The sequence below is a fragment of the Rhea pennata genome, chromosome 2, assembly GCF_028389875.1.
Source record: "Rhea pennata isolate bPtePen1 chromosome 2, bPtePen1.pri, whole genome shotgun sequence".
In the NCBI taxonomy this organism is placed as follows: Eukaryota; Metazoa; Chordata; class Aves; order Rheiformes; family Rheidae; genus Rhea; species Rhea pennata.
This window is the reverse complement of record NC_084664.1, coordinates 72782575-72807715: the sequence shown is the minus strand read 5'-3', so window position 1 is coordinate 72807715 and position 25141 is coordinate 72782575. Positions and strand designations below refer to the sequence as shown.

The following is a 25141-nucleotide window of genomic DNA, read 5'->3' as shown; positions in this document are numbered from 1 at the left end:
ATTAAGGTGGTGATGATATAGATAGACCTGGTCTAAAATCTGGAATGTAGACATTTAGAGATTTGGAAAATGGATTCCCAAGGCTGAGATTTAATTGGAGGCATTATAGAGATAGATTTGTGTTGTGAACTTAGGTCTGGATCCAGATCAGATTCTGAGGCCCTGATCTGAAGTTACTGTTGTAGTAACGTTATACTGAGAAGTAATTTTGGCCTTGCAAGTTAGTTAGATATAATTCTTTTCCTCATTTAAGCAATACAGAGGAAAACATCATTTATAAGTAATTTATGAAACCACATTAAAGATCAGCAATACAAAATACAATCCTTAAATGTAATGCAAAATAGCTATGTCAAAAAAAACCTCTCTGTAACAAACTCTTATTTTCTAGCCAACAAGCAAGAAAAGTGGTGTGCTTTCCACTGAAACTAGAAAAGAACTAGCCAAGAAAGCTGAAATTACCAAAGAGGAGAGGAGAACTCAGTTAGATGAAAGACACAAGTATTTGATATCAAGATTAGCGGATGGGATAGGCTTAAATGAGCAGCAAGTGGAGGAGGCTGTTATTTCTGATGACAAGGTAATCTGTAATTACCATTTATTAAATATCTTTCCAAGATTCCCAGTCATTTGAAACTACTTTACAATTAACTACCATTGTAATTTTGTTTTTAGTTTCAACTTATAGAAGAATTCTTTGCCCCTAGTGGACTTAAAAAGTTACTCTTCTTTTACCAAGATGTATTGCAGGTATGTTTCTGTTATTACTTCTGCAACAACAAAGTTGCATATTTTTTTTTAATTACATGTCGGTTGCAAAATTCAGAGAATCTTAATTGATTTTTTTTTGCTATGATTAAAGGCATAGATATAAAACTAAACTACTTTGCATTGTTGGCAGGATCTACATTGCAGATTTCTTGTGAATCCAGTTCGCAACTTACATGGACTTTGCAGACCAGGCACATTATTCTTTCTGTGAGATCTCCAATCATCCAATTTGTTTCCATGGAAGAAGTTGCTTTAGGAAACATTTCAGATTTAATTTTCTTATTTTTTCTGGTTTTTTTTACCCTTCTTTGTTCTTCTGAAAGAACAGAGCTATGAAACTGTTTATGGCACATTGTGGGAGTCATGCAAAGCTTGTTCTCCACAAAAAGTTAAACTCTCTCAATTCCTACCTGGAGAATACTATCTGCTTAGAATTCAAATAGGATGCACTGTCTGTACAATTTTGTTAACCTCTTACTCATAATTTTAATTGATAGCAAAAGTTGAATGCTTCACTGAGGTCAGATGGGTCAACCAGCAGTTTCCCTCAGAAGAAGTTATTTATTACCGTGGGTTCTACTGAGGTATGATTGTAGAATTCATTAGATTACACTTGTAAATTAAAATATTGAAAAACCCTAACAGTTTTGCAGTGTTTAAGTAGCTTTTTATAGTTCTTGGATGGATATTTAAGTATTTAGTCCATGTGCTCACAATGCAGCATAATGCTTTCCCAACATTTCTCAAGCTTGTGGAGGGTGGAATTTGCCAGTAAATGTGATCTGGAAAGAAACAGTTATTAGTAGATTTCTCTATCTGGGAGAAGAGCAAGTGAAATAAACCATTGTTAACAATATTGCATGTCCCAACACTTTTGTTTACATTAAATGGTTAATTCTTTTCCAGTGCTTGTACATTTCTAATTTAAAAGTGGAGCTCTTCAGCATTTCCTTTTATAGTGCACATTATTCCAAATATACTTTTAGTAATTCCTCTATTCTATTCTAGTTCTTAAACCAGCCACTTTATTGTATTATTCAGCAGTGTATGCAGAGCTGTCATGAAAATTTCTGATTCTTTTTCTTTCTTTGTCTCTTTTGGGGAGCAATTGTGCATACTGTATAGTGTTTTCTTTTGAATAAGGCACATGATGCCTTTTGATGTCTTTTTTTTTTAACGTGTTTATATTAACACATTTTTATATTTAAAAAAGAATGGCTGAAGAATTCTTTCTTGTTTTCAGAGAAGATTTAGGTTTGTTCCACTGTCTTAGACTTCATTTGTGCAAAAGTTAGAGCTTTCTTAGGAAAAGGAACTTTACCTCAGAATAGAAGTTTCTATTTTGCTAGAAGAGTATGATGCTAGAGTGTGACTATCAGCCAGGCTTATCCTAGTGCTTTAAGCAATCTTTTCTGGGAGCATACTGTAGAGTATAGCAAGCAAGAGATCTCAGACCTTGAACTTGAAATTTAATGGGAAACCGGACTATAAAACCAAAAGCAGGCTTGAAATACCTTTAATAGTGCCATTACTGAGGAGATATGCTACAGCGTTCTATGTTGGAGCTTTTTAAAGAGTTAACAGCTTTTCAAACTTACGTTATTTGCAATGAACTGCAGCAGGTCAGACAGTACTTGACAAAATCATACAAGTCATATTATGTTATTTGTTGACAGAGAAAGGAATTGTCTGAAGAACTGGAGAATGTGATAACATTACTGTCCAGTATTGTCATTACTTAGCAATACTGGAAAAAATTCAGGAACAGTTGTAAAATATAGATGAAATTTTCCATTTGTAAAGCATACTTTCAAAAATAGGGACTATGTTAGGATTACAGACTGAAAACCTAAAAGTTTTCAGTCTGACTATGGCAATGGTAATAAAAAGCAAGAAAAATTAAAAGCAAAAAGCTGAAAATGAAAAACTATCCATTGAATTCTAACTATTTTGAAGAAAATAAGGTTTTAAATTTCAATAGCATCAAATTTCCATTCGAGTCTTCTGATTAAAGAAAAGAATATTTTCTCAAAATTTATATTTTTGTTCAGAAAATCAAATATTTTCTATTGGAAAATAAGATTTTATACTATTCTACTTGTCTGTGCCCACAGTATCTGGCACAATGCTATCATGTGAAATCAAATAAAATGCATAATAAAGAACACAAAGTACAGATTGAATTATACAATTGTGTTGTATGCAGCACTGTAAATTGTACTGTTTGTTCCTTTGTGCAATTTTAATTTGGATCAATTGCATTTGGTTTTCAAATTAATTTGAGTTATAAATAGATTTAATAGCTTAAAAATAATTGTTTGCAATGCTGATTTTTAAAGTTTTCCATTGCTTCAATTCATCAAAAAGATGAAAATACATGTTAAGCAATTAAAGCATTTGGATAAGAAATTTTGAGTAATCTTTTAGTTCCTTTTTTTAAAAATAAATGGAAGAAGTCATTTTAAGATGATCTTTTCTGGCCTAAATGTATTTGAAAAGTAGTTTAAATGCTTGAAAGCTGAATATGTCTTCAGTTTTCTTCAGTGAATTAATGTCAAAGGATTCAGAAAAGGATTAGACAAGTTCATGAACAACAGGTCAATAAAGAGATGCTGAAATGGCTAGACAGGGATGTATCATCTAATAACTCTCATACAACTATTATTGGTGATGGAGGAATACCAGAGGAATGGAGCATGGAAAGTAGCCAAGGTCGCAAACTCTCCCTAAACTGCAACTTCTTTTGCAGTTGGAGTTTGGGTACTGTGCTGGATAGACCACTGGTGTGTCCCAGGAAGCCATTTCTGCTGTTCTCATGTCAGCTGGACGTGAATATTTCATTTTAGAGACAAATACTTGAATATCATACAAACAGCTTGCTACTTGCTGAATAATTATTTTTTTCAGTTACTTCTTTAGGACTTTAGCAAATTGTTACATAAATTGCTTTTACTGTAAGCATATATTCTTTTTAACTATATATCCTTTTTACAGAGCTTGACGGGAACTTGTGCATTCTTCTTAAGGACATCAGATCAAGTGATAACTACATCAAATGTCTTCCAGGTCAGGCAAAGATCATGTACTGTTTACAGTGTACTTAATATTTGTTTAGACCCTTGTTCACACAACTAGTTCTACTGGAGTCAGAAAAAGTAGGGAATGTTTTCATTAAAATATCTAGTAACGTATTTAATAAAAGTTGTTTTCCATCTAGATAAATATTTATGATAAAGTTATGCTCCAATAATTATGAAAGTAGTTATCTGCAATATTACTAAAACAAAATTTAAATTAATAAAATCCATTACTAATTCCTAGGAAAAGATGTAAATTTTAATAGAAATAGGGAATAAAGACCTAAATGAGGAGATTTTCTTTTAATGAATGAACCCAAATTATGGAAATATAACATTTATATAACTATACCCTTTAAATATTTTTAAATAAAGATCATTCTTGAAACAAAAGTAAGGTTTTTCTCGCCCCAATAACCTTGTGTATAAGAGAAAGTACCATAAAAGTATCGAACTTTTATGAAGAGCATCCAAAATGTTAACATCTAAAAATAGAAATTAAAGAAAAAAATATAATGAACCTGAAATATTCTCCAAAATATTGATGTGCTTTTAATGCTATACGTATTTTCTTCTTATTCATCACTGAAGGTTAATATGTTCTGTTTAAAAAGGCCAAAGTTGCAGCTATGCCTATTCTCCACCTACAGTTATGGAAGTTACTGCTTTAGTTTCTGTCAGGCATTTGCTTTGTAACAACATTTTTATAGTTACCTGATCCAGAAGTGCAAAAGTAATTTCTAGGCTTCCTCGTTTTGCTTTCTATCAGTCCCAATGCTTAGCTTCAATTGGGTATATGTCCAAGTGGTTATTCAATGCCTTCAGTTAACTGCCTTCGTGCCTTTTCTGTATGGTTCTCCTTCCTTCCCTCTCAGCCCTCCATTCAGCTGTCATGTAAATGATATCAATCAGACACTCCTTCTATAGGGCAATATTTATAGATGCTGTAGAAGATAAAACAGGCCCTACTGCCCTACAGTCTTGACACTGATGAGGCTTGGAGCTCTGAGTCAGACTGGTTTGGCATATTTTGTTTTGTCCTGAACAGCTGCATTGGAGCATTTGGAAAGATGCTCTGAGAACAGCTGCTTATCTGTTGCTTATAACCTCCTGAAAGTATACATATTCATCCTCTATTTCTCAAGAGAATTAGCTGAATCTTCAGTTGTTGGTGGAAAAAAAAATGGAACAACTGGCATATTGACCTTGTCTTAGAGATTCTCATGAACAGAGAGAGGTCTTGAAAAAGACTTAGTCCTTAAACAAATGCAAGCATCTCTGTCATGTGGGAGTGACTGACATTGTTAATAAGCATCCAAAGGGAGAAAATAGGCGTCAGTTCCTTTTGTCTTTACCTCTTTGTCCTTTCCCTCTCATGTTTTGCTTTCCTACCTTTTGCAGAAGAAAGTTTTTTTTGTTTTTTTTTTTTTGGGGGGGGGGGCGAGGGGGCGTTCCTTGTAACAACCATTTGAGAATTGCCTCCCTGGGGAACATGTTCTGATGTACAAAGCAACTTGTCCTTCCTCATAAGCACTTCTTCAAGCATTATTTAATGTGAATGATTTATCTGTGAACTGTAGGTCCAAGCATCTTATTCGTTCATGAAAAGATTCTTAAACTTTAGGCAGCACAGATTAAAAATTGTGCCTTGATTGTCATCTGTAATTCTTCTGTCTTTCAAGAGATGACTTTCTATCCTCTTGTACTCTGGTAAAAGATTCTCTAACATTGTTAGTAAACAGTATTACACCATGTGTAACAATTTGCTTAAACATTTTCTGCATTCAAGTGGGAAACTAACTAGAAAACTTTTAGAGAAATTAATAATCAAGATAGCTAAGAATTTCTGCCTGCAAAAATCCAGGTGTAGTTGCCATTCCTAAACTGCTATGGAACTACTGTCTTTGCACATGAAAAAGTTTGGAATGGAAGCTTCCAAGGGCAAAACTTAGTACATTTTATTCCAGATCAGTGAAGTTCTCATTATGACAACGGAAAAATGAGTGTATGTTTATGCAGTCCACAAGTTCTGAATGAGATTCCTGCTTTGCTTGTTACACCTGGGGCCTTAATGGCTAGCCAGTTTGGATCATAGAAAGCACATGTCCCATATTCTGAACCTATACATTCATATACAAAATACTAGTAACAGAATAGCCAATTCTTCATAAGTGAATAGCAGTGGGAAGGGATTCAGTCTTTCAGTCTTTTTTTCCTATTTATGCTTACAGTTCTGCAATAAAATTCCACCTACCGGTACCATCTCTCCCAAACACCACCTTTTGCAATTCTAGAGGGAACTAGAGGGAACTGTGCAACTGAATGAGAAATGTCACTTTTTTTAGACACTTATGATGGATGGTAATTGTTTCAGTAAAACAAGTGTAAACAGGTGGATTTTTTTAAGATTAATCCGTTGAAGTCAAGTGGTTAATATTAATTGGTTGCTAAAATAATGCTGTAATATGGGATAGACTTTTCTGTTGTCTTAAACAGAAAAGCAAATCTTACCTCACAATTTTTAGTCCAACATTAATCTATATCCAAATTTGATAGATTTGGGGGGGGGTTATTGGGAGGAACATAGCTTATAAGATGTTTCTCCTCAAGGAACATAGGTGGTTATGGACTATGTATTCTTGTCTTGCACGTATCTGGATTTCCCTCAAAAGTAGTAACATGGCAGAAGTTTACATGCACTCTGCTAATGTTTGTTTCTTCCCCAAGGAAGTGAATTTTGGCATGTTTGACTGTACTGGTGGAAATATCCTTCACGGACTGGAATTCTTCTTTTCTCAAGTCATGATACCAGCACTTAAATCCCAAGAGGTAATCAATTAAATAATCTTTTTTTTTTTTTTTTTTTTTTTGCAAGAACACTTTGAATTAAGACAAGTGGCTGCTGCAGTCCCCATTGTGAATCAGATGAACATAAAACAGAGGATAAAAGATGCAAGTCTAATGTAGGCATTTAAGAGTCATGGAATCTGTATTTAAGTGTCTGAAACATATATTTATTATTGATTTTCAAGGAATAGCACAAATCACAATGTTCATGACAAAGCAAGAAAATACCATAGCAGCCATACTAAGGCAAAACTGTAATAATTTAGGTAAAAATAAGTTAAGCTTGGATTGAAAGAAGTGCCAAATCATTTTCGCTGTACAAAAGCTCAATCTGTAATTCAATTCTTCATGACATACAATAGGTGTGGACAACAAGCACTGTATCAAAGCTATTATGGGACTTGTGAAGCATCACAGTTGATTCTGTTGGCTCTAGAAGTATATGCACAGAAATTAGGAAATCTAATGAGGCTAAGGGTCTGATAAGCTTGGTGGTGTTATATGCTGTTATGATATGTTACTGCTTTTTTTCTGAGTGAGGAGCAGGAAGGGAGATCAAAATCTGTCAAGTCAGACTGAACAGAAAGGACAACAATTCAGTGTCAGGACAATGAGAGCAAGAAGGAGAACAGTTTTACTTCTCAAGAGCCTCATGCTTATTTGTCTCTTCTAATCTAAAAGAATAATTATATCAATTCCATCTTACAAGTATTTGTGCTATAGTACTGAAGAGTGTATTTGCAGAGGTGTACTGATAAATCCTGCCATAGTAGAAAGTGCCTTTCTAACGAAAGAATAATACACTTTTTTTTTTTTTTTAAAGAAAAGCGCAAACCTCTCTTAACTTTTTTTTTGCATAAATCCTAAAATAATCAGCATTGGGGAGCTGTGAAAGAAGGCTTGAAGAACAGACAGATACAAGACTTTCTCTATTCTGTGGATAAATTTGTGGGTATTTTGTCATCATCAAGACAGAATTTAGAAGACAAAATTCAGCTCACAAAAGTGGATATTGACATTTATTTCAGCAACTTACAGAACCCATCTGACTACATAACTGCAGGTCAGTATCACAGAATCACAGAATATCTGAGGTTGGGAGGGTCCTCTGCAGATCATCTAGTCCAACCCCCCTGCTCAAGCAGGGTCACCTAGAGCATGTTAGACAGGGTTGCATCCAGGCAGGCTTTGAGTATCTCCAGAGAAGGAGACCCCACAACCTCTCTGGGCAACCTGATCCAGTGCTCTGTCGCTCTCACAGGAAAGATAGTTTTCCCTGTATTCAGGCGGAACTTCCTGTGGTTCAGTTTGTGCCTGTTGCCTCTTTTTCTGTCACTTTCCACCACTGAAAGAGTCCCACCCCATCCTCTTGATGCCCTCTTTTAAGATATTCGTAGACTCTATTTTCTCTTCTTCAAGCTAAACAGGCCCAGCTCTCACAGCCCTTCCTTAGAGGGGAGATGCTCCAGTCCCATAATCATCTTTATAGACCTCCGCTGGACTCTTTGCAGTAGGTCCATGTCTCTCTTGTACTGGAAAGCCCAAAATTGGACACAATATTCCAGATGTGGCCACACTAGGCCTGAGTAGAGGGAGAGGATTACCTCCATTGACCTGCTGGCAACACTCTTCCCAATGCACCCCAGGATACTATTGGCCTTCTTGGCTGCCACAAGGCACATTGCTGGCTTATGGTTAACTTGTCCACCAGAACTCCCAGGCCTTTCTCCACAGAGCTGCTTTCCAGCAGGTCAGCTCCCAGCCACAGCCTAACTGGTGCCTGGGGTTATTCCTCCCTAGGTGCAGGACCCTGCACTTGCCTTGCTGAACTTCATGAGGTTCCTTTCCACCCAACTCTCCAGCCTGTCTCTCAATGGCAGCACAGCCTTCTTGATGTATCAGCCACTCCTCCCAGCTTGGTATCATCAGCAAACTTGCTGAGGAGACACTCTGTCCCTTCGTCCAGGTCATTAATGGATAAGTTGAGCAAGACTAGACCCAACACTGACCCCTGGGGGACACCACTAGGTATAGGCCTCCAACTAGACTGTACCACTGAGTACAACCCTCCGAGCTCTCCATTCAGCCAGTTCTCAATTGACCTCACTGTCCACTCATCTAGCCCCCACTTCCTGAGCTTACCTAGGAGGATGTTATGGGAGACAGTGTGGAAATCCTTGCTGTAGTCAAGGTACACAACGTCCACTGCTCCCCCCTCATCTACCCAGCCAGGCATTCCATCACAGAAGGCTATCAGATTGGTTAAGTGTGATTTCTCCTTAGTGAATGCACGCTGACTCCTCCTGATCACCTTCTTGTCCTCCACATGCTTAGAGATGTCATCCAGGATGAGCTGTTCCATCCCTTTCCAGGGATGGAGGTGAGGCTGACCAGCCTATAGTTGCCTGGGTCCTCCTTCTTGCCCTTCTTGAAGACTGGAGTGACATAGGCTTTCTTCCAGTCCTCAGGCGCCTCTCCAGTTCTCCACGACCTTTCAAAGATGATGGAGAGTGGCTTAGCAATAACATCTGCTAGCTCCCTCAGCACTTGTGGGTACATCCCATCAGGGTCCATGGATTTGTGGGTGTCAAGTTTGCCTAAAAGATCTGTAACTTGATCTCCTCAACTAAAGGAAAGTTTTCCTTTATCTGGACTTTCATCTGCAGACTCTGGGATTCTTGAGGGGTGCCTTTAGCAGTGAAAACTAAAGCAAAGAGGGCATTCAGTAATTCTGCCTTCTCTGTATCCTTCGTCACCAGGGCCCTGCCCCATTCAGCAGCAGGCCCACATTTTCTCTAGTCTTCTGTTTGCTACTGATGTATTTGAAGAAGCTCTTGTTGTCCTTGACATCCCTTGTTAGATTTAATTCCAAATGAGCCTTAGCCTTCTTTGTCACATCCCTGCATACTCTGGCAATATTCTTGCTTTCCTCCTTAGGGAGTAATTCCTACAGTAGAGCAAACACAGGTGATGCAGTTAATAGATAAATGAATATTATGTTGTTAGAAAACATTTGCATGGAAGAACTTACTTGTCTTCCTTGAGCTATGTATATTTTTTTTCCTTTTGCCTGGGAGGAGAGTATAATGCTGGGTTTATGACTGTGTAGTCATAAAATCATCAGTCATTTGCCCATCACTTAATTCATAGATCTTAAAGTCTTGTGTAGTTCATTGCCATATCCTGTATGCACCAGCCTGTGCTCCTCCTAGTTTGCTGGGATCACCTCCTAGCAGGTATACTCATTTCTTTCCCTGGTATTGGGAAAGTTTTATCCAAGCTTAAGTCTGCTTTTGAGGGCTGTGAGTCAAAGAAGGTATGTACCTGCATGGGCATTGACTGGTTATGCCTCTTCAGACAATAACTTTCTACATTTTCTTACCACCAATACCTCTGCAATTCCTCTCAGCCCTTCATGAGGCTATGGCAGGACAGCTTCCAGAAAAGAACTGATGGTTCTTAGGATGAGACAATAATGTTATATTGCTAAACGGGTTCTTTGGACTCCCTTTATCAATACAAGGTCCACAAATACAATGCAGCAAGTGAACTAGATTCTTTCCTCTGTTAGGGCAATCTAAAAAACATACTAATTTAAAAATTAGAGGTTTTTTGTGATTCCTAATAATGCTGTCCTTTGTATGATACTTTTAATGTCAAATAGACTTCAATACAGAGAGGGAGAAATGTGAGGAAGTAAACCTGTAGTTATCAGCTGCAAACAGAAAAATATACATATCATAAATAATGAATTTGTTGGACTTCTGAAACATTATTGTCCCCAAAGCACATCATTGTATTTTCCCCCCATGAACTCATTGCTTTTTTTAACTATTTGTTGTAGTTTTCCATTTACAATGGGGACAGAGTAGGCAGGTGTAGAAGTGTATGTGTGCATCTTGTCTTAATTTTCACATGTCAAAGGTCAGTAATTTGAATATACTCAGCTTCAATATGCTCTCAGCCTATGTTTACCAAAGACATTTCACTCATGTAATTTAAAATTTGTATTTATTTCTTGGTGCTTATGAGACTGCCCTGTTTTATGACTTTGAAGGCAGTAACACCGAGGTCACTGAGAAACTTGAGGAAGTGTTAATGGTCTGGATTAAACAGATTGGACAAGTTTTAGTTGAAAGTGAACAAATAAGAAAAGAAGCTGATGACATTGGTCCATCTACAGAGTTGGAACACTGGAAGTCAAGAATGGCATCATTTAACAGGTTAAATCCTTGCATTATTTCTCACAGTCTAAAGAAAGCTTTTGTTTTATAAATGCATACTTTCATTTCAAAAGGAAATTCAGATCTGTGTCTCTCTTCAAAGCCTTTTAGAAGAGATCAAGAGTCCAAAAGTAAAGAAAGTTCTAAGTATTCTTCAGACAGCAAGATCAAAGACATTAAAGCAGTGGAAAGAACTGGTAATTTCTGTTTTAATAAAAATTGTTTGAAATGAATAAAATACAGTACTCTATTTGTCACACACATAGAAGTGAACATACAATGCTAAAATTAGTTTAAGTGTCTGTGCTGTTTACATACTGTGATTTATTCTCCCTTTGCTGAAGCATGTCACACCACTGGTCTTGATTTGAAGGTAAACACATAACTTGGAAGGAAGGGTCAGTGCCTCTATAACTTGCCTCTTTCTTAAACATAGTGGGTGAAATGGTTGTGTAAAAGTAAAGCAGTGCTTCAATAAAACATTATTCTGTCTCTCTCCAGCCTCAGCAGTGAAAATTGTAGGGAGGCTGAAAAAATAAGTTGTATGCCATGTATAGGCCACCTGACCCTCAATACCAGTGAACACAGATCCTCTAGCACTTACAAAGATACTCTACCCTTTTGAAAATAAACTAGGGAAATTGTGTCATCTTAAGTTTTTGACTTTATACTTAACATATTTACTGACTTCTATGATGAATGAGATTTAGCTGATACTGTCTGTTAGTACAAGACAGGGAAGATGAACTAGATTCCTTTCTTCATGTGGAATTGCCTGCTAAGTACTGGATAGTTTCACCTATTATACATGAAAAGATGTACAGGCATCACTAGGAGACTGATTTGCCCTAATGAGTATTAAGAAATGACATCTGAGATGGAAGCACTCTGATATATTTCAGTGATCTTATCCAAGTTCTACAGAACTGGTAATTAAAAAACAGTCATACATATACACATAGTCACATAACAAGAGTTGTAAGTGGAACCATTCTGTAATTGTAAGTCAGATTAGCAAAACCATGCTACAGTGCTTCCATCAGGAAGAGACAATTTGAGGGGGACTGAGTGAGAACTTCCTCTGAATCACAGACAAATACTGCTAATTGCCAGGAAGATCTTACCAATTTTTGTACATAAAAACAGTTGTGTTTTGTAAAGAAGAAATGGCTTATTTGAGAAACCTTCTATGAGGAAAATGTTTTCCAGAGGGAATCATAGTCTTGTATCAGCGTGCATTGGAAAAGCTTACGAAACCTGTTCAATAAATATTAATATTATTAATTCTATTTGCTTTTTTCACCTTCAGGATGGTAATGTAACAATTGCTGCTAATGAAGCTAAAGACAATGTAAGATATTTATATAGCTTGGAACAGTTTTTTGATTCGCTTGGCAAAGCTTCACCTGTAAGTAATATTTTTAATAAAAGCACAATATAAAATTCAGAAAAGAAAAAAAAGACTTTTGATGCTGGAAAGAATGACATTTCTCCTTTTGTATTTGATTCCAATATTTAATGATTAATTGAGCTCCAGTGATTAATGAATAGGTTAACTCATATGGCATTAGTGAATTAAGCATGCAGATTTTGAATAAGCCAGAGATGATATTACTTTTTGTGTAGGAGACAGCTGTCATTCCAGATGGTAATTGAAGGGCATGGGAAGGATATGCAAAATGTGTTTTCCCAGCTCTCTGCCAAACCAGATGACAGCTGAACTGTGTTTGTGAGGTCCTGTCTTACATATGGTCCCTCTTCCTTTATATGTGCTTCAGTTAGTAGTTACTTGTGTTTTTTTTAATGCAAGCTTCATAAAATTATTTTAAGCCCTCAGAGTCCAACATCTAGTTGAGCTGAATTTGGGAAGCTTGCGCTTCTTTTATAGATGCAGCTGTTCTTCTTGCAGGTAGCACATACTTGCTTTCATCCTGGTTCTAATTATCATAACTATTTTCACAACCATTTGGGTCCTTGATTTAATTTTTTAAGTGAGAGCATGAATTTTGAGGATGGCAGACTGGTAAAACTGTCCAAACTTATGTGTTTCAGAGGCTTTTTACATAGTCTAACTCCTTACTCGTTTTCTAAATATTTGGTCAAAGCTCAACTCTTTTTAGTATGCCGTTCTCTGTTGCTTTTCTTCTGCAAATATTCACCATTCTGCTATACTGGGCTTGGCTTTTAGGTAAACATTCAATTTTACCCAGTTCTAGGGCAGGCACTGTATCTTGTTCTGGTTCTCAGTGTATCTGGCTTGCGTGCATTTTTCTGGCATGTTTCTTTGGGACATGGAACTCTACAGTCTAAATGTTCTCGGTAGGACAGAGATCATTGATGCCTTTCCTCCCATTTCCAGGTTTTTCTTCCATATAGCCCTAGGCAAAATGAGAAGAGGCCAACTTACATCTCCTTGTCCTTGCTTCAATGGGCCTTATATAGCACATTCCTTTGCAAAGCAGAATGGTAACATACTCCTAAACATACTGGAGGCAGTGGTCAAAGGGGAGCCCAGCCTCTGCTTTTCTGTTGGAAAATTCCAGTCTGGATAAAGACCTATTCATTCATTTGTTGACCATTCACCACTTTTTCTGTTGGACACAGTGCATTAGGTCCTCACAAGTAAATTGTGTGGTCCAATTCATAATAGGAAGTCTACAAGAACAGGGTGTTACAACCAAAAAGATACTTATCCATTGACAAACATATTTCCAGAGCTGTCACATTCAATGTTGTGTTAGTTTTTAGGAAATTTGAATTGTTAACTTTCTAATGTTTTCTGCTGTAGGTAACAATGATGGAGCACATACCCAATTTAATGAATACTGCTTGTATGATTTACTGTACATCACCATACTACAACACATCAGAGCGTATGACATCTCTTCTTCTTAAAATCACTAATCAACTGATTAAAACATGCAAAGCATATTTAAGTGAAGGTGTTTCAAAAATCTGGGACCTGGACAGGTGATGGAATTTTACAGTTTCAGCTTCTTTTGTTAGCACTAGAGATAAAATCATAGGTTAGTCATTAAGGCAGCTGCAAAGCTAAATTTAAGTAACTCCTGATCCTATCAAACACCAGTTCCTATTTTAATTTTAAGCTTGTGAACACTCGTGGTATGTTATGTAAAATTAAGCATTCTTCAGAACCAAGCTTACAATGTATTGTGGAGAAAATGGTTATTGAAATATTGAAATGCATATGTATCAGTATATACAACACTGATATTTTGTCCCAATTGTGGTGGGTTTTTTTGTTTTTCGTTTGACCAGAACACCCATTAGAACTGGGAGCTGAGGTACTTCAGAAAGAAACCTCAGTGACAGACTGGGGAAATTTTATCTGAAAGTTTGGCTATCTTGCATATTTTGCTGTCAGTGGATAGTAAAGTCATTTTGAGGAAGGCAATAATATGCCAGGAGCATAATTAGAATTTGATTGAAGTCTCTGTTGAGGGAGGTATGTGGGTTGGTGGAAAGTGGCTCAGACTTGTTTACCAAGTATTCTGTGTAGAATTGGCACAGGGTGTAATTCTATTCTGGGTTATGCTCTGACAATTTTGGTTTGAAGATATTAAAACCTAATCTTAGTAATTTCCAATCTATATAACAAACTTAAAACAAAAACTTTCAATGCGGTCCTCGTATTTTGAATGGTTTTGATGCGAGTATGAGTCCATATTCTTGTTTTGCAAAGTTACCCACCTGATTGAAATGTTCTATTTTTATTTATATTTTTTCTACAGTTTGTTAGGATGTTTTTTCCATCTTTTGTGTCTTTTTCCTCAGGCAAGAATTGCTTAAGAGGATAAAACAATGCTTTTTCCTCAATGAACAGTACCAAGCATCCTTTCAGAGAATCAGGGAAAATCTAAAAGAAAATCCAAGTGACAGGCAATTTGATTTCAGGTAAATAATACACGCAAATATTGAATCATATTCATTTATGCAATTTATAAATGAGATAACATCATATCTGTTGGCTACCTGAACAGTTAAATACTCAGTTAAAATGTAACATTTCTGATAATCAGAAAATGCTCTTGTATTTGTTTTTTATTCAGGAAGAAACCAGGGACAGATTTTTGCCAGAATATGTCATTTGTTGAGATAGCACATGCCCAAGGTGATTTCAGGGGAATTTGTGCATTGCTACATATATTTAAGTAAAGTACAAAATCCCAACAAATCCAGGAGTCACCAACACAAGTGAAAAGAATCCAGCTGAATTAGTTTGAACAGGGTATTTAATCACATTGCCAATTAGAGTTTCACCTATACTGATATTTAACGCATGGGGCATGTCTTAGCATTGTACACTGTCATTTTATCTCCTTTCAAATATCTTATTTAGAAGAATAACTCCTATGAAACAGGGTAAAGGGCTGATAATGATGTATGTAAGAATTAAGCATTACTTGCATCATATCCACTATTTTAAAGGGCTTTTAACTTGATTTGTAATTATTACAGCATAGATTTTTTTAAATGGGAAAATTGGTAGCAATTATATATGTTACACATGTAGGTCACATAGAAAAAACTTGTTAAAAAATATTTCTATTTGTGTAATAACACCTCTGTTACTTTATCATTAGTGAAAACTATATATTTGGAAAATTTGATACATTCTGTAAACGTTTGGAGAAGATTTCAGATATGAGCAATATTATGGAAAGCCTTTTAGACTTCCAGCATTTAAAAATAGAAGGTATTGAAGAGATCAGTGCTCATTACCAGAGCATTGCTGCAAACACCAAATCAAAAACATACGATGTTCTGGATCACAGAAAACAAGAGGTATAAACATTCAGCACTTATCTGAAAATCAGTCCCTTAAACCTGTGTTTTTCACTGGAAATATGCAAAAAGAATTAAATTTAATAATAATGCATGTAGTATTCTGTTGTAATTCTAATACATTAACATCTTTTAATATCTCTTGAAATTGTTTGGCTAAATTAGGCTTTTTATTTAATTTTAATTTATTATTGTTTTTGATAAACTAGGTTTTTGATAAACCAGGTTTTGTGTGATAGGTGATAATACAAACAATTTTGGTTAAGCTTACTTGTGGCGTACATTTTGAATTGCAGATAGGGAACTAATTCAGAGAGGTCAAGACACTAAACTCAGCTCATCTGCTTTCGAGAGTTATGCAGTGTTTCTCAATGTAGTAGTAAAGGCAATATTGGCATGTAGATGACCACTTTAGAGGGAGAAATGGATGATACCCCTTCTAGTGCGGAATAGGGTGGCTGGAACTAAAGTGACTTCTCAGGTGCTTAAGGCTCCTCATTTAGCCCATCCTGAAATTGAGCTGCTTTTTTGATCTGTAGCCTTGCTTGCTTTACTGGATCGATATCCTAACAATGAAAGTGTAAGGAATGTTGTTGTCCCTGCATTCCTGAACTATCGCTTGCAATTGTCATGAACTTCCCTTTAATCATTTAGGCCTAGAGCACCTTTGGCTTTCTACTAACTGGATATTGGTTTACATATCTGTAATACTTGCTGTGTAGTTGTTTTCTGAAAGAGAAAGTTTTACTGTTAACTGGAATTTGGAAATGTTTACAAGTTGCTTGGCTTTTCTATAATGGTTGAAGTAAGATGTTTTTATGGATTGTCTGCCTAAGTTTGTAGAGTGCATTCTGAGCAAGGAAGTTTGCATCTAACTCTTCTTGTAGGCCCTCAGCGTTTTGGACTTTTAAGAAAAATTATTACAGATAAATACCCAATGTAAATCTTGTTAGGAGCTGCCAAATCTGGCCCAGTAGCGCAATGGAGATGAGGCTGCACCAGCTCCATGTCCCCCCAGGTCCAGTCAATCGCAAGGCTGAGCGAGTATTCCCAATAGGTACAAATACATATGTACATACAATGCATATATGCATATACAGCAACATATACAGATCAACACAGAAAACACAGCACTCATGCAATTACAAACAGCATTTATAGCCTCATCCTGCTACCCTCTCTGGCTGATTAGGATGAAAACCTTTTGGTTGTGGGGGGAGAAAAAGAGAAAAATACACACACTTGCACACTCACCCACTCACTATGGATTCCTCTGGTAGCTGGTCTTAGTCTATCCAGTAGCTGGCCCCTGGTTTCCTCCTTGGGGAGCTGTTGGCTCTTGGACACACAAGCCTCTGAGGCTCACAGCTCCGCTGCAGTTGCTGGTACTCAGATGTACACACAGAAACTTCATGATCTCTTCAGTAGCTGGCTTGGCCCTCCTGGTCCTGTGGTAGCCAACTCTCAGACCACTCTGGTCTCTTCAGTATCTGGACCAGACTTAAAGCTATCCAATATTTGGTTTCCAGGCCTACTCAGTTTCTTGTCCAGCTTGATGTTCGCTAGCCATTTCACACTGACATACGTACCCACACAGTATGCGTGCACTCCAGTCTCTAGTTGCTGGCAGCACAGATATATGGGCCCTTATGACCCCAAATCTCTATTCCATTTGCAGGGACTTAGACCTCCATACACTCTGTTTTCTCCAGTTGCTGGCATCACAGGGGCACAGGCCCCTATGAACCATGGACCCCACTGCAGTTGCTGACGCTTAGATCTCCCTATACACACATGTGTATGGACTGGAGAGCTGTATCACTTAGGAAAATGGTTAGAGATAGAAAGCAATAAGGACAGACTGTGCTGATCAGGTCCAGGGCATGGACAGATAAGAGTACTGACCAGCAGTTTATATGGGACAATCTCCTTTTGTTATCCTTCTGTTTTCCCATGCATGCTCCTCCCCAAACCACCTTGGTCCCTACTTTTGTTTCTTCCCCTGACAATCCCATAATAAGTCTTGTACAAACCCAAAATGCTTTTTCCTTGCAACCTATAATGAGTCCCATACCCCATTTGGGAGTAACCCACTGCAGTCCTGGAATGTGATCTAGAGAGCCTCTCCTTTCCCATTGACTCTTCTGGATGGATTTCACACCTAGACAATGGACTGAGCCTCCTCCTGTGATAGCCTGTGAGCTGCTGGATCAGATCAGTCTGTTCTCTCTAATTAGGTTATTGGATTTCTTCTGCTTGTCTTTAGTCTTCTATACTCTTTTGTGTCTGCAGAAATCAGCTTTTAATCACACAATCTATTTGTTGAAAAGCAAAATTTGTTTGCTTTTATTATAGTGTAAATGCTCCATTTTGTTAGTGGTGTTTTCCCTGTTCTCTTTATTCAGTGCTAAACAAATTTACTGGGCGGATAAAGGAAATTCCCCAAAACCTTTAGGGGAAAAAATTTGGATGAATTGGAATGAAATTTGGAAAACATGAATGCAACAGCATAGATGTTGTTTTTTCCCCCTTTTCTAGTTTGAGAAAGATTACCTTGAATTTAAGAGCCAAATTGCAGCATTGTACCAGTCCATACAAGAATTTGTAAATTCCTGGTTTGAGAAGACTGTAACTGTAAGTATTCTGCAAATTAAAACCCCTTGTTGAGTATTCAGAAATTCTAAGTATCCACAACTCCTATTGAAAATTCTGTTACCATCAGTGTTATCTATTGTACTGGTTGCTATCTTAAATAATGTAGGAGGATGTCAGGCCTATTACAAATGTTCTAAAAGTAGCTTGCAAGAATGCTGGAAGCTGATGTGATTACTTATTTGATGCCAATTTCATGTTCTATCTTTCATTACTGATTTTATAGCCCTATCTTTTTTTTCCCAGTTTATTTCCTTTCTTCATTCTGGTGTTCCCCATACCTCTCTACCCAGGCCACTGATATACTAGGATAGTCCTCCTCTATGTTTCTAACACTCCTATTTCCCAATTTTTGTCACTCTCTTCAGACTGACTTGTTGTTTTCCTCTTATTCTGCTGCTCTCTTTCAGTGCTTTCTTTCCTTATTCTGTACACTCACTTGCAGTCCATGAGTAATGTTCACTACTGTGGTCTTAATTCCGATTGCTGTTCCCTGTCTTCCCTCTTGAAAATTAGGGATTGAAGATTATATTTAAAAAACAAAAGAAAAAACAAATCAAAGGTCCTGTGAGGCATACAGCATCAGTTTTTTGAGCCCAGTGAAAGGAAACTAATTGTGTGTTTGACACAGATTCCAAGTTCTGGAGTAGTACTACTACAGATAATTAAACTGTATTTCCAGTCTGCGGGGAGAATTCAACACTTCTTACACTGCAGCCCAATATCCCGTTATTGGAAAGATCAAGGTGATAAAGCCTTTGTCTTCAAATGTTAGTGCAGAGGTGGAAGAGGAATTGAAAGTGCAGGGGGAAGTTTTCAGTTCATTGCCTCGTCAACCATAAGACTTCAGCGTAGTAGGGCTTCCACATGTTGCCAATGTTATGTATGCAATATATAGTAATAATATATGTAATGCTAGTAAGAACAGTTTCCATTCCTTCAAAACTTTCTTGTTCACCTCTCAGTGCTGCAACACAGAACAGATTCATCAGGTGATTGGCTTTTTTCTTTTATACTGAAAAGAATGACAATTATGTAATTCTTGATAGAAATAAAAAAATGGGGAAAAAAGCCCATGGAAAGATGTTTGTCAGAAAAACGTCTAGAACCATCTATTACAAAAGATGAATCCAAATAACTTCTTTTTTCAATTGTTTCTACATTATAGAATGAATGCTATAAACATGAATGACTACTTTAAAGAACTACAGCTAGATTTAAATATTGGGGGGGGTAGGAGGGGAGCTGTACTCAGAGTTTAAGCTGTATTGTTCAGGAGCTCATTCATGTATTTTTCATGTTGCTTTTCCTAAGTTATTCCTCTCAGACTGGAACAAGTAATGAAATCAACTCTGCTAGCTGTTACCTTGGTGTCAGCATAGTTCATTGGTTCAGGCCCTGACTGTGAAATGAGATATAAATGAAGCAGGAGTAAAGGTGTAGGTGTTCTGCCACATCTGTTTACAGAAAAAAATCTGTAATGATTTCAAAATCTGAAAGAAGTTAACTGGTGTTCCAGTATACTGTGATGGTGGCACTTTGGTTAATTCAAGCTATGTTGAGGTAAATACAGGTTATGTGAGACAAAATACTAAAACTAAATAAATCCACTGACTTATCTGGATGGGTTTTTCTTTGTTTCTTAGAAAATAACTTTTTATAAATAATAAAAAAACAGTTTATGAATAACAACTGTCTGAACCAGTAGCATCTTCTGCAGTAAATGTTTCATCCTTCTCTTTAGACTGAACAGATGCTGAGATTTCTGATGAAGCTTGAAAAAATGGGGGGAAATTGTATTGATCTTAATGAGAAGTATACCATTGCCCTTCAGCAGTACACCCGAGACTTAGACTTTGTTCGAAAACTCTACCAGAAGCAAAAAGAAAATCCACCTGTACTACGTAATATACCACCAGTAAGAATGAAATAAATGAGAAAGAAGAAAATACTTTGCTGTTTGTCTGTTTTTAAGTTCATGGAAGTTTAACCTCATATCTTTTCTGTTTTAGGTAACAGGGAAGATTATGTGGGCTCAGCAGTTATACAGAAAAATTGACCAACCAATGAAATTCCTTAAAAAGAAAAGCATACTTCTGAAGGTTGGAAATTAGCAGAGGATTATTTATGCTAAGCTTTAAAACATATTATTAACAGGCACATGATTTATTTTTAAATTCTTAAATTTACTTTTCTGTGCCTCATCTTGACTTAGGCCAATTCTTTTGTCTCTACTGGGGCTTGACTCATATTACTCATGATCATAGTACTTTTGACCATCTACCTAGCCTTAGAGCCTTCTGTCTGCTATACCCTATAATGAGGAGGACTCATTTAAACTCAACTACTAGGTATACTTAATGAAAAATGTCATTTAAATAGCTTCCTCGATGTGAAAACAGCTCATAGTATAGACTTTCTTTTATAGCCAAGCTCATAGCTTGTCTATATATAGCTCATAGTATAGACTTTCTTTTATAAACAAGAATAGGAAGAAAAAGTCAGAAAAATAGTTACATTCTTTAGAGTAGTTTTTTAATAAAAACAGATTAGTCATGGGCTAGTATTTTTAATAACCGAATTATTAAATATTTTTCTGTGTTTGTTTTATCTCTGAAATAGTATAGCTTAAAGCTCTGTGTTGTTTTCCTGAGGGTGTTGAGGAAAGTCCTAGGGGATACCATTTTTACTATGTTTGGCTGTATTAGAACTGATTAAATGGGGTTTTTGTGTGTGTGTGTGTGTGTGTCTTTATGATTTGCAGACACTGGAAATGAAAAAGATTGTTAAGAGCTACAACAAAATGGCTGCAGTTCTATTGGAATTTGAACTACTTTATCACAGAGCCTGGTGTAGGTTTGCTAACCAAGCTAGAAATGCTCTGTGTTCTTCCTTACTATTCAGACATCCAGAAACCAAGGTAAATGGGATTTATTCTTTGTGATACTGTTGCACTGTTTGTTATTACCTGTGACGCTTTAGTAATATTGTAGACAGACAAGCACAACCTTAATTTTTAAGATTTGAAAAATGAAGTACTTTAATCTGAGTAAATGTTTGTTTATATACATAGAAAAATGTTTGTTTATATGTATAGGATACAGGTTTAATCATGTCTCCATTAGTCTCCAGCCTCATTCAGGGTACATAAGAGACAGTAAACAGCAAATATAACTACATTATTGACTTATCTACATCTTTTTACATATTGCTCCATGTTTTATTTTCTGTTATCTAGAATTTTAGTCAAGAAAAGGAATTTTTAATTAGATAATGATTTTTTCTGTCGTGGTCAACATCACTGTGTTGAGTATATTACAGTCATTCATTAGTTCAATTTCAGAAATATTCTCCAAGACAAATTCTTACTGTTCTTACAAGTGTTTTACAGATATTTTTCTCTGCTATAGTGCAGAGAAGTAATGAAGTGTGGTATTTTTTTGAATTGTCATGATTTCATAGTGGATAGCTACTACTTTAGAAATTTAATTAGCATCTTGATAGCATTTTATGTCCCAGGAAATGAACAGAGACTAACCCTCGCAATCTTCCTCCCCAGTCTACAGATGGAGAATCTTGAGATGAGAAGGAAACTAACTTCCATAGAAGGTTGTCTGTAAAACTAGAATTAGACTTGGGAAGACATAGCCACTAACTGATGAGAGTATACTAAGTCAAAGGAAATTGAAATCAGTGGGAGCTATTGATTGATTATTGCTTTGGAAAAGCCAACTATTTGTACAAGAGTCTGAATATCTGTGTAGAAATCTAAACATGTCTATGTGTCTATAGACTCTTGGCTAGTCTTCTGTATCTTGCTGTGTCTTCTAGATCTGTCATACCACATGCAACCACCAAGCTACTGACGTATTTTCTTTTTTTTTTCTTTTTTTTATTTTCCTGTACTGCTACATGAAGGAATTATTTGTAAACTTGGATCCAGTGGTCCTGGAAGTACTTTATGAAGCAAAATACATGAAAAAAATGCATTTTGAAGTTCCAGATGTGGTCCTTCACTTGTGTGCAGATGAAGAACGGATTAAAAGACATCAAATGAAGTTAGTGAACATTTTTTGGATTTGATTCTCATCTGCAAGTTTTCCTAGTTTTTTGTCCCTGTTGCATGTACTTGTTATAATTTTTTGTCTTTGGTGGAATTTAATTGAAATTTAATTGCTTTTCCCTTTACTTTCCTAGTAATATTGTTCACATGCAGTTCTTCCCATCTCCACAAACATCTTGTTACTAGAAATTGTTGACATTCTTTTCTTCTGCTACTATGACAGGTGCAGCATAAGTGGTACTGCTAACGCATCTATGCACTATAACACCAGGATTACTCTCCAGATTATTACAGTTAACCTCAAAAAGCAATTAGAAAAGCAAGCTGTCACTTTTTTGCAACACGTCTTGTAGGGAACATATTATGTATTTTTGACTTCTGAGTTGCATTGGCTTCCAATTCATGTTTATATTGCTCTGTCATTTTCACTGAGCTACATAGACAAATCTAGGTTCAGAATTTGGCCTCTCTTTCTTTCCAGTTTGGTATTCTGAGTAGTTTGCATCTAACTTTTCAAATTAACAGTGTCTTTGCATACCATGTTTTGTGAAATAGAAAGGAACAAAAATACTGTGCTCTCAATTTGCTGTTTTAGACTGTAAATCATTTTCCATGAAAGAAAGCTGTTCCAAATTGATCGCAGTCACTTTACTGTAGGTACTTTTTCCCCCAGTCAGTTTCTGGTGTGGGTGAAACAAAAGGAGACTTAGTTTGAGATAGGAAGAGCTAAGAAGAGTTTCTAATTTTCATATGGATACAGATTTTCTTAACAGAAAGTGTGTCCAAAGTTTTGTATGTTTCAAGTATCTGAAATAAGTATATTCAAAACACGTCTATGTCTTGCAGAGTTCAGGATTTGTTGATCGATTACAGAGAATGTCTGAATAGAATTCCTCTTATGCTGGAACCACTGATGAAACCATTTATAGGACAAGTTGAGGATGCACTTAGTCTGGGCCTCACACAGTTATCATGGACTTCTTCAAACATCAATAAATGTATGTATTAAGTGAAGGAAGAGGCGAGGTGATTGTGATATTTTTAGGTAATACCTTCCCTTTATTTTCTTGTCAATTTTAGGAAGAGCAGTCAAGTATTTCCGTTTCAGTGCCAGGGAAAAAAAACATGCCAGATCCCTCCTGACTATGAAAGTAAATCAGACATGAGTATAGTGGAGAGGATGGGTTTATGTACTGCTCTAAACAGTGGTGATCAAGCTGGGGCTACTTGACAGCCACCTTTGAACAGCCCTGGTTACATCAATTGCTTTGTCATATATATACATATTTTGCTCCCAAACCCTCATGCCCTCCCAAATAAACAACCCACTCCTGTTTGTTTATTCTTGCCCTAGTGAGCCCTGATTTTAGCACCTCTTTTGGTATTCTTGGTGTGGTTGCCTTACTGATCTGTACCATGGTCACTAATTTTGTTAAGATATTACCCCCATTTTGTTATATATGAATAATGTTACTCAGGTCTGGGTTTTATCACGTTGACATCTTGTTAAGGTAACCTCTGGTTAAGGTTGGCCAGCTGCATGCGTACTACACCATCTTTGCTATCTGTTATGTCTTGTAGTCTCTTACACTTCTATCTTCCTATAGCCACAGATTGAAGTAGGCAGTTTGTCTGCATACCTCAACCTTTTCTCTGTACATTTCTTAGAACTGTAATTAGAGGTGGAAAAATCTGCTAGGTATTCCTTCAGGAGTGGAAATGTGTACCTTTAAATTCTGTGAGTGATAGAAATTGTGTATGTATAAAATATTTTATGTTGCTGTATATGAGTGATGTAGTGCAGCTCTGAGGAGTGAATGATTCAGCCGAACAGTTTTTTTTCTACTAAATTAGTTTCCACTAGGATCATTTCACAAATACTAATGCTGGCAGAAGGGAGTGAGTGGGAAATTGTGGCTAGGGAAAATGATGAGGATCCCTGATCATCCTTTTAGTGGCAGCTCGCATAAAGTGGAAGCAAAATGACTGCAGAATCAGCCTGTTTCTTGAAATTGGTCAGGATCCCTTAATCCTACTAAACTTTATTGGTCACAGTATTGGAGTGTCTTGCTCTGAGGGAGTAAGAGCTCTACTGTTAAAAAAAAAAAGTACAAAATATTACAATAGTATCTCTTTTCTTAAGAAGGAGACTTTCTGGCTCCTTACTTTGGGGAAAATAGTGTTGTAAAAGGACTGTTTTTGCCCTTCTGCTCCCTCCCTGCTTTCCCTCCTCCCCACTTTACATGGTTTGTTCTCACTTTGTTTTCCTTGCTTAGTTATTGAGAATGCTTATGATACCCTGAGGGAGTTGGATTATATAGTGAAAGAAGCAGCTGACACCCTGGAATGCAGAATTGAAAGAATTCTTCAGGATATGTCCAACACTGCTCTGATAACTTTGCCAGAAGAGGAGTCTATAGATGTACTTGCTTTCCTGGAACAGACGGAAAAACTTGCCATCTCTGCTGCTGACACACTGTCTCAGTAGGTTTATTCATTGCATAGATTTGAAGACCATGTTTGGGAGGGATTATTTATATATTACATTTTTATACATAGGTAGTGTACTTTTAAAATTCTGTTGTAACAGAGTGCTAGTCTGAAGCAAAGTCTCAGGACTGCAGGGAGAAACTCGCAAGTAGCTTAAATACAGCAGATGTAAAATTGCATCTGTATTTTCTAGCATTTCATTTCATGTTTTT

The 25141-nt window shown here is 36.6% G+C and overlaps 1 protein-coding gene across 1 annotated transcript in view; it reads left to right on the top strand.

The window, feature by feature from the left end:
- The window catches only part of LOC134136209 (dynein axonemal heavy chain 5-like), a 162285-nt gene that overhangs the window by 4242 nt on the left and 132902 nt on the right, over positions 1–25141 (top strand). Inside the window, exons 4-22 of the mRNA XM_062567962.1 lie at positions 392–580; positions 676–750; positions 1269–1355; positions 3766–3837; positions 6576–6677; positions 7572–7758; positions 10753–10918; positions 11022–11115; positions 12228–12326; positions 13707–13888; positions 14714–14833; positions 15523–15724; positions 18263–18358; positions 20121–20294; positions 20389–20478; positions 21141–21296; positions 22295–22434; positions 23286–23437; positions 24716–24923. Coding sequence (XP_062423946.1) covers positions 392–580; positions 676–750; positions 1269–1355; positions 3766–3837; positions 6576–6677; positions 7572–7758; positions 10753–10918; positions 11022–11115; positions 12228–12326; positions 13707–13888; positions 14714–14833; positions 15523–15724; positions 18263–18358; positions 20121–20294; positions 20389–20478; positions 21141–21296; positions 22295–22434; positions 23286–23437; positions 24716–24923 — 2591 coding nt within the window. The remainder of the gene's footprint in view (positions 1–391; positions 581–675; positions 751–1268; positions 1356–3765; positions 3838–6575; positions 6678–7571; positions 7759–10752; positions 10919–11021; positions 11116–12227; positions 12327–13706; positions 13889–14713; positions 14834–15522; positions 15725–18262; positions 18359–20120; positions 20295–20388; positions 20479–21140; positions 21297–22294; positions 22435–23285; positions 23438–24715; positions 24924–25141) is intronic.